The sequence below is a fragment of the Aphidius gifuensis genome, linkage group LG2 (assembly GCF_014905175.1).
Source record: "Aphidius gifuensis isolate YNYX2018 linkage group LG2, ASM1490517v1, whole genome shotgun sequence".
Classification (NCBI taxonomy): domain Eukaryota; kingdom Metazoa; phylum Arthropoda; class Insecta; order Hymenoptera; family Braconidae; genus Aphidius; species Aphidius gifuensis.
Genome location: NC_057789.1, coordinates 20,697,252 through 20,708,253, shown reverse-complemented (window position 1 = coordinate 20,708,253; position 11,002 = coordinate 20,697,252). Strand labels below are relative to the sequence as shown.

Sequence of the window (11,002 nt, the reverse complement as noted above, 5' to 3'; positions counted from 1 at the left end):
TTGCAATCCTTTATTTTGTGCTCCAGCAGCAGCTCCTACTGGTGCTTCCATAAAACCTGGAGTATCTAGAAACCATAGTCCCAATTGTAAATGGCTGTTTGATGCATCTGATCCATAGTTTAATAATGTTTCAATGTATGCACGGTATGGATATGAAGAATTAGATCCAGAGACTGACTTTTGATTAAATAAAACATCACATTGACTAATCATTGTATGTAAAAAATTATTTGTTACACCCACAGCATCAGCGGCAACAGCAGTTCCATCTTCTTTTGTAATTTTACATCTTATTTTTAACATCGTATGTGCCAGGTCAATATATTCTTCTCCATTAGCTGGAATATGAAATTCAATTGGTGAATCTTCTGTGAGCGTTGTGACTGGATTGTAATAAACCCAATGAGACTCTTCAACAGTAGTCTGAGTAGGTGGTATTGTAAATAAATCCAATTCAGATTTACTACACTCACAAGAATGGCTATGAAGAAATGACATTATGACGAGAAAATATCAATTGACTTTTTTTTCTTACAACTTTTTTAATTTTTTTCCCACCATCTTTTTGAATTTTTTTCTTTTTTTTTACAACTCTTTTTTTTTTTCTTTTGACAATGCCACGACCTTTTTGATTTTCTTTTCTCTTGGAACGTTGTCTTCGAGAAGTTATACGTTTCTGACTGGTTATTGTCTTTTGTCGTTTACTTTTATAGCCAACTCCACCTCCACTTAAAAATATATCTAGTTTATCCATAGCTTTTCTTTTTAATTTATTACCAGATTGTGTCAAATGATTATCAAGAGAATCTCTTAAATTGCTCTGACGAGTGATGACATCACCCAAAACATTCATTCAAACTGATAATAATTCTTTCCCAACTGGTTTCAATGCACTTCCAATTAGTGGTAATATTCCTCTACAGAGACCACCAAGAAACCCTCCTATCCCTTGACCACGTTGATTTAAATGTACTTGATGGATCAGTGCCCCACCACCAACTTGATTTTCATAATATTGAATATACATTTTAATTATTTTTTTTAAAATGAAGTGTCACGAATAATGGATCGTATGCAAATGAGATAGGGCTACCAAAACTATCTTTTATATCTATTGTAATAGTGTCAAATGAGTGACGTAATAAGGAAAAATAATATGGTTGAAATTTTTCAATTAACGACGAGCCGTATTGATAATTACTAGAGTCAAAAGGCACAGCTCGAAGTACTTGCTTATTAGATTCACCAATAATATGAGGAGAAACAATATCACAATGTACATATAAAGCTGACGGAAGCCCACGTAATATGCTTGCTGGTGCATTTGCTTTTAAAATGTGTTGAATTTCAGTAAAAACAAGACCCTCAGCTTGGTATATAAATCCAAGAATATTTGCAATTTTTCGGGTTAATTTTATTTTATGTTTTTTGCAATCTTTTCCACTACATTTTTTTATTATAGTAACAAAACGTGTCCGAGTATTATATACTAATTCAAAATGTATAAAATTTTTATCTTCATTAAATGACCATATGACACTATCTGTATTTGGATATACACCACTTTCGATATTTACGTTAAAATTATTATTACCAAAATCAATATTAATTATTCCTTCACTTTTATTTATATGTAAAAAAGCATTTGAAAACGCTATTTCACTCAATCCAACTGACCAGCTTCCTTCAAGATTAAATGCACGGTGTAATTGTGTTGTAAATGCAGCTGTTGTATTATTCGGATAATATTGATTATTTTTATTACTAACAAGTGTAATATAAAAATCTTTATTGAACATGATCTTTTAAATTACTTTTGGTACCCATTCATCAAAATCACTAGAATAATTTTTCCATCTAACAAGATATTCTTTTTTCTGTCCTTTTCCCCGTGTGTCAAGAATTTTTTCAACATCAAAATATTCTTCATTTATATTTTGATTTACTTTACTTATTTCTTGTTCATAAAAATAACCTGAAATATCTTCACCTTTTAAATCTTTAATTTCATAAATAGGTAAAGATTGTCGAATATAATCTTTTGATATTATAAATAATTCTTTTGACCAAGATCCAGCATAACCTTTACTGAAAGATTGCTTTTCATTACTGATTCTAACATAGTCACCAACATGGTATTTATTATTTTTTTTTGTCGCATTTGTATATTGTTTTTCTATATTTTCACGTGCCTTTTGAGCATTGTATATAGTAACAGCGGCTGGGGTCATTTTTGTTGATGAATGTATTGCATTATTGTACGAATGTACAATTTTAGGTAAGACTTCAATATAACGATGAGTTTTTTTATACGTGAAATAACGATAAATTCTTTCTTTGAGTGTGCGATTTACTCGTTCAACTATAGCTGCTTTGATATCGGGATTACGTGCTACACGAAAATGAATTTTGACTTGGTCCAATAATTTTTGTACATTTTTATTTAAAAATTCTTTACCTTTGTCTGATTGTAAAACTACTGGTCGACGTCCACTAGTTAAAAAAATTTTTTCAAGTGCTTGACATACAGTATTTCCTGATTTATTAAGAAGAGGTTCAACCCAAAGATATTTACTAAGTACATCTATGACAACTAATAGAAATTTATTACCATCATTATAACTTTGTAATGAGGTCAAGTCAGCTAAATCCATTTCCCATAAATCATCTACATTTTTTGTAGTGTAATGTAAACGAGAAAATTTTCTCCGGACTGGTTTATGAAGTGTATAAGTATTTTGCGAATCTAACCAATCTTTAATTTCTTTTTTTGACTTTGGGTATTTTTTAAATATATTTTGTGCACCCGAGAATGATAGGGGATTTTTGGGGTTGTAATAAATGTTTGGTAAATTTATTTTTTTATGCTTAACCATTGTGATGACCTTGTTAATGGTCGCAAAATTAATGTAGCTGATTTTACAGTTTTTTGTGGAGGTTTTTTAACTTTACGTACAGTAGATATTTCTTCATCAGAAAAAGACAATTCTTTTCTGCTCAATCTTCTTTTATTAATTGGTGGTGGTCTTAAATTTGGTGTAATTACTTCTTCTTCAGCATCATCGTTGTCGCTTTGTTCCCAGAAACTAATATTACTAACAAAATCTCTAGGCGCATGAATATCTTTTAAAAATCGTGCAAACTGATCATGGCCGATTGCTTTAATATTTTTACGATGACGTAACGCATCATTAATTAAATCAAAAATACTAGAACCATGAATAGTTTTTCCGTCTATACTAACCAAGCCTTTATCATTCCATTTTGATCGATTTCCGTTATCTGCTCTGGTTATATGATTTATTAAACCTTGTGCTTTTTTTTGGAAAATTTTAGGAACTGCTTTTATAATCAAGTCTTGAGGATATTTTGTATCATTATCATTACTTAAATTTCTGTAGTCAATATTATTGTTATTATTATTATTGAAAAATAAAAATCGTCTCAAAACTTCTTTATATTCATTCCACTTTTCTCCGTCATTTTTATTTGAATTTAAAATATTATGGAGTTGATTATCAAGGCGTGACGTCACATCTCCAGGTGTTTGAACAGTACCTACGTCATTGTTTGTATTTAATTTATTAACCGAGTCTTCAGGAATTAAAACCATTTTTCTTGCATGTTCCATTATTTAAAATATTTTGTAATTACAGCTGTAATTATTGGAGTAAGTAATAAAGGTAACAAGGAGCCACCACCTGATTGATTAATTAAAATTTTTTCTTTTGTTTTTATATTTCCTGGAGAGGCCAGAGAACGTAGTATTGATTTATGTTTTTTTAATTTTTTTTTTTCTGTTTTTTTAATATTTATTGTACCTTTCAAAATATTTAATGAACATTCACCAATACAGCGAATAAGATTTTTGTCACTATGCTTTAAAATTGCTTGACGTTGTTTTGGATTAGCATATACTAATGCTTGTAGTAGAACACTATGTTTTTTATTAAACGGATTACACGTACCGACTGCCATTATATTCGTACAACTGGTATGTTATTAGATGACGTTATTGTATTTATATCTTTTCGTGGAATGTAAACAAAATTATGTGTATCACTTGGAAAAACACATGTACGTACACGGAGATTTTGTGGGGTACTCTGTTTCAAATCAAGTAAAATATATCCATGAGGTACAGAGGTCGCTTCAAAATAAGCCTCTTGAAGAAAACGCGGATTCTCAGGGTATACTTGTCGTGCTAAAAAAAATACTTGCGAACGATCTCGAGGATTTTCAAATAAAACAATATAATGTGAATTTAAACTTATATCACGAAAGCCACGATGGAAAAGATTTTGCGATAATAATATAACTGATAACCCAAGATGATGACTTCCCTTTGTAAAAAGATCCATAATAACACTGGAAGAGCCGGACTCTCTCATGAGATCATCGATAATAACTAATTTTTTTTTTTTATCATCAAACTCTTTTAATTTTGGTAGACCCTCAACAAATTCAACTGAAGAAAATTCTTTAAAACTGTCTTGCCATTGCCCATAAAAAAAATAAACTTTATCAAATTTTACATGGGTGATATTTTCATTTAAAAATTTTTTTAACCAAGTAGTCTTACCACAGCCTGATGCTCCAGCAAGAAGCATAGTAAACGGGAATTGACACACTAGAGACATTTTAACAACTGAGAAATAAAAAATAAATAATCGAGTTATATAGAAATCTGAAAAATAAAATGGTTGGTAAAATAATTTTTTATTACAAGACAATTTTTTTATTTTCGACAAAACAAATATTTTTTTGACAGTAAATTTTTATTCATAGGACAAATTTTTTTTTTTTTTTAATTTTAATTTTTATTTATCTTTATTGAAAAATTTTTATATTTATGAAACAAAATTTTTATTTTTGACAATACAAATATTTTTTGACAATAAATTTTTATTTATTACACAAAATTTTTTATCACATTTTTAAGAAATTTTGTTTATTACACACGTTGTCTTTTATACCCCAGAGGATATGTAATATTCTCGTAGTGATTACGCTTAGGTCCTGTAACAGAAATCATTTTTTTATCAATAGTAGAGTACACTTGTAGATCTCTTGTTCTACGGATAGAATTATATTCAATTTTAAAAGGATCTATTTCACGCTTAATTAATGATTTAACAGTATTAAAATTTATAAATTTTTGTGCTTCCAAGTCAAGCCGCACACCTTTCAATTTACAGACTTCTACTTGACCACCATCAGGTTTTTGTACAATAAAAGAATAAAATTTTGGCCCAACCGATATAAAAGATTTTATATATGAACCTTCTCCATACTCTTCTAGCTCATCAGTTAAATCTCCCAATTTACTCCCTGTAATTAATTTATCATTTTCATTTTTACATATTCTTATAATAGAGTCAGTATCTACATATAAAATTTGTTTACTATTTTCATGAATACAAGAATATAATTTTTCCCGAGCGTACGCTGTCGTAAAAGCCGCCAATACAACGTTAGTTGTTTTTGTTAAAGGTTCTTCTTCATTAATTAATTTCCACGAAATTAAGACAGTTTCTTGATTTATTGGTTCGATAAATTGAATTAAATTTTTTTCGTTATCTACTATATCATAATATTCTTGTAAATCACTGCAAATTGTTTTACGCCATAAAGAACTTCTTTGTCCTAATTTACCATATAACGAATTGAGCATATTTTTACTCAATGTACGGAGACGGGATTAAAATCTATTTTTTCTTTATCAAGTTTAATATTTTCAGCTTGAAAATATTCCTCGATATATTGATCTTTATCAGATTCAGTTTTGACCCAAGATGGGTACCCACTGGCTTCTTGTTTTATTTTAAGAAAAGTATTTATATATCCTGTAAATAAACCGACTTCATTAGTTTCTTTATTATTCATCGACATTTTATCGTAATGCCAAACTTCATATATTTTTTCTATGACATATCCTTTTGTTAAAGCAAGTTTTAGTTCTGACGACACCCAAGTACCGATTAAACTTCTCTCATCATTATTATGATTACAAAAACCTGGCTCTATTGTATCAACACATGTACGACAGAGTGGAAAATAAAGTTTTTTATTTTTTGAACGTACAGGCAAAACAGGCATGTGTAAATCAGACGGTGCAAGTACACGACATTTTATTAATCCATCAATTTTTGATATATCATTATTTGGAAATTTTTTCTCGATATCGCGACCAGCATATACTTTAGGATGAGCTAATGGAAATGCAGATTGCTTAAGGACACTCGGATACAGACTTGTGAAATCTACATACTGTATAGTTTCCCCGGGTCGTACTGTATATGACTCGACGAAATTCTCCGTCCTACCACCAAAATAAGCATAACGTAGGTTCAATGCTGTGTAATAATTTGCATCAATAGAATCAACAAATTTTTTTACTTGAGGTACATCTTTTAACAATTTTTTAAATTCACATCCCCATTTTTCAATAACATCATAACCTTGATCTTCTAAATACTTTGTAATATTTTGCGTGCGTTCATAACGTTCATTCAAAGTTGTACCATCTTTTTGTACATGATCACGATTGAACATAAAACACTCGATACATCCATGCCACCAACAACCATGATACTGAAAAATGTTTTTTCGTCTTTCATTTATACCATCAACTCTCATTTTTTTTGGACCTATTTTGACTTCATGAGAGTTACCAGCATGTTGAATATTACTTGATGTTGAATATGCTAACCATTCCAGCCACTGAAGAGCTTCTTTTGACTGATTGTCGCTTAATCTATAACCAGACCTGGGAACGATTCCGATTTTTTCTTTAGTAAGATAATTACGTTGAAAAACACGCATACATAATGAAGCACAAGTCAAAGCTTCACGGAATGGATGAACATTAGTAATTTTTAAAGTTAAATTTATAAATTTTAAACATGCCATACGTAAAACAATTACATCTAGAGTACAATAAAGTTTCAGTTCCTTTCTAAAATCAAATAATTCTCCAGAGTCTACTCTTTCTTTATACCACTTATCAAATTTGTCAGCTTCTTTTTTATTTTTCGCACGCACACCATACATTTCTGGTGGTGGTACTTCGCCGATATAATTTTGATTTAATTCATTATTAAAACAATGTGGAAAATAACCTTTTGAAAATTTTTTCATCAAGACCAAACATACGAGGTAAAGCACTCAAAGGTGCTTGAAAAAATTTGAGTGAATCTATACATTTAATATTTTCAATTGACAAAACATTAATACTTGTACCAGTAATTATAGTACTAATTTTTCCTTCTAATTAACGATTAATTCATTCTTTTAAAACCCACTGACCATCATAATTTTTTTGATTATGAGCTAATACAATAATTTCACTATATTTATTTTTTATTCCAAATAAAAAATCAACAAATTTTTTTACAGTGTCTTTCCCTTCAGCGATAAATTCGCGAACAGTACATGAATCACATTTATTCTCGATCGGTATATTAGGCTCATCTCAATCACTTGTATCATTCATACATTTATCGCACACAAGATGAACTACTACATAATTAACCTCATGAATTTTATAAATTTTATTATGATTATTAACTGTTTTAGATTGCATTGTCTCAAAATCATAAAAAACATAAGCACAAAGATCTTTTTTCTTTTTAAAATTCATTTTACTTTTGAAATAACATAAATGTGATGGTGGTTGAAGTTCTTCACACGCAGAACAATAATAATATCCACATAAATGACGCGTATTTAAGTAAACTTTTCTAAAACATTTTTTACACTTTTTTATTGCCTCACACACTGAATGCTTTGAATTATAAGATTGAGCTGTCCTATGTTTGTCTAAACATTGTTGTCCATAAAAAGCCCGATCACAATCACGACACTCGGCTAAATCTACATTTATCTCACACAAATTATTTAAACATCGGTCACAACGACCAGGACATGACAAATGCGTTTCAGGTGATGAATATCTTTTATCACAAATTAAACAATATTTTTTTGTACCATGCATAAAAGTTATTATATTATTTATTGGTTCATAATGATGACTATTTTCATAATATGCAATTGGTATATAATTTTGTTCTTCACGAATAAAACCCTCAACTAAATCTGTACCATCAAATATTAATTCATGTCCATTGATATTATTAGAAACATATTTATATATTTTTAAAACGCGTTTAATCGGACATGTTGCTAAATACATCTGAAATTGTCTCACTTCCTCTAACCCACATCCCTCAGATGGAATAACAACACCAGATTTATTTATAAATTCAAGAGTCAATGTTTTTTGTAATTCATATCGAGCGTCACGAACTGCTTTTAATCTAGCCACGTCAAATTTATTTGTCTCTAATTCAGATAATTTTACTACGATTGATCTTGGTAAACATAAATTATCTTTATTATTAATTATTAGTGTACCACGTCTCGATCTTTCACTTTTAGGCATTCCACATCCACTAACAATTCGTTTTAAAATTATAACTTTTATATTAAATGCAGCCGTCGCAACTATACCGCCAGCACTTTGACATATACTACTTATTATTGTCCATAAACGATCAAAAGTAAACTCATTAATTGGTGTTAAATTTGTAAATGAATCACTAGTCATATTTTCTGATCGGAAATTAAAAATAATTCGGTCAGTGTTATTGCTAGACAAAGACATAACGCGTTCATATACTTGTCGAAAAGCACTCTCAATAAACTCAATAAGCCCGCGATTATGAGGAACATCTTTTATTTTGAATGTATACGTCGTACTTGTGAGTGAAAATTTAGGTATTTCTTCACGCGTTTCATCGAGTAATTCTATACAATCTTCACTTCCACCGTCTTGACATTCGTCTTCACTTGAACTATCCATGATTAATATTAAAAATTTACTAAATAAAAATGATAAATTTCCCGAATATATATGTACTCCCACCTAGCTTATATTTACATTGCATGCACTTGTTATATTAAAAAAATCTATTGAACTAACAAAAAAAAATTTAATCGAATAAAAAAAATTTAAATACCATATTTTTTCGTTCCGGCAAGCGTCACAGCCTTGTTTGTTTACGTTTATGTCTTTCCCACAAACGTAACACTGACCAACCCCGATGCATTGGGGTTCCTCAAAATCCGTGACGTCAGAGTCACTGCTTTCTGCTACACCGATGAATCCCTCCCGTGAAGAAACTCTCGTTCCCTCGGATGAATGACATTTCTTCGGGTTCGCTTTAACAATGAATGAATGAATGAATGAATGAATGAATGAATGAATGTTTGAGAAATAGGTCATCAGAAAAACGGTAAAAATAAAATGCAAAAATATTGATTTAAAGAAAAAAAATTAGATAAAAATTAAAAAACAAAAATGTAAATAACTTTAAAAAACAAAAATGTAAATAACTTTTAAAAACAAAAAAAGAAAAAATTTTTAAAGAAAAAAAGTAAAATTAAAAAAAAAAAAAATTTTTTTTTCAGAAAAAAAAAAAAGTTGAAAAATTTTAAAACAAAAAGTAAAATTAAAAAAAAAATAATTTGAAAAACAAAAAGTAAAATTAAAAAAGAAATCATTTTAAAAACAAAAAGCAAAATTAAAAAATAATAATTTTTTGAAACAAAAAAAAAATTTGAAAAACAAAAAGCAAAATTAAAAAATAATAATTTTCTATAACAAAAAAAAAATTTAAAAAACAAAAAGTAAAATTAAAATAGAAATCATTTTAAGAACAAAAAGCAAAATTAAAAAATAATAATTTCCTAAAACACTTACATATCCAATTATCACTCGATGACGTAGAATCTGATCGTTCACGTTCTTTTTCTTTTTTCCATTCCTTAAGGTTTTTGAGACGTTGGATACGCCAACGCTCCTGAACAACCATCCTTCTAATCATTTTTCTTCTTATGATCTTTGCTTTTTTTTGCTGAATACGTAATTGTCGCTCACCTGTAAAATATGCAAATTCACTGTTTTATTCTATTTTCACTTTTTTAAATCCACTCTATTATTTTATTCCTCTGTATTTATTTTCACTGTATTATTTTTACTTTTTTATTTCACTGTATTAATATATTATTTAAATACTTACGTAACATTTTTTTAATAAAGCTCCGATTATTGATAACATTGGTACATCTTTTTAAAAAACCATATAAAATTTTTTTTACTGCATTATCTTTTGAAAGTATTTCATTTATGCGATCTTCATCGAAATCGTCTTTGAATATTTTTAAATCACCCTCAAAATCTTCAACTGATTCTGCTAAATTATCAATCGAAGTTATATATTTCATGATATAATATATTTCCTTCATACTACTTTTTATTTTCAAGTGACCACGTATTTTTTGAATTATCTTTGGACGTTTAAATGTATAGTTGCGCGTAACTTGTACGACTCCCGGTGATACGATTTTAAAAGATTTGGTTAAAAATTTTTCACATAAGTTGTTCATGTTGAAAGTGTTGAAGACGATGTGCAACTGACTCGAAAATTAGGATTAAAGATGTCGGAAAAGCACTTCCCACTTACGTTTTAGTTTTTTCTTTTTTTAAATAATTTTTTATCTTTTTTAAATAATTTTTTCTCTTTTTTTTTTTAAATAATTTACCAGTTGCTATTTTGCATAATCTATTGTAACTTGAAATTTAAATTTTTGATATCTTCCAAAAAAGCTAATAAAGATCGTTGTTAAATATTTAATAGATCTATATTCTTTCTAAACACTCGGGGTACAATTTTAAATTGAATAATAGTGCTGCCAGACAATAAACAAAAAAGTTTTCTATTTACAAAAAAAATTTTCTTTGGAAAAAATAAACTCAAACTAATTTTATATTCTAGCATTTTAATTTATACATTTTAAATAATCAAAAGGACATTTTTTTCTCGCATAATAGATCTTTAGACCCCTGTATTCACCCTGAATTTAAAAAAATACGGCGCCAGCAGTAAACAGTTCCATTAAAAATAAATATAGTTGAAAAATACCAAGACAGTAAATAATT

General features: G+C 28.7%; 1 protein-coding gene across 1 annotated transcript; it reads right to left on the bottom strand.

Moving 5' to 3' along the window:
• Positions 1–4,954: 4,954 nt before the first annotated feature.
• On the bottom strand, positions 4,955–8,863 carry LOC122850504. Its single transcript, XM_044149639.1, has 6 exons — positions 8,761–8,863; positions 8,224–8,613; positions 6,435–7,067; positions 5,808–6,356; positions 5,422–5,646; positions 4,955–5,331 (listed from the first exon to the last, which is right to left on the bottom strand). Exons 1-6 carry the CDS (start codon positions 8,861–8,863, stop codon positions 4,955–4,957), a joined length of 2,277 nt encoding a protein of 758 aa, XP_044005574.1.
• Positions 8,864–11,002: the final 2,139 nt, after the last annotated feature.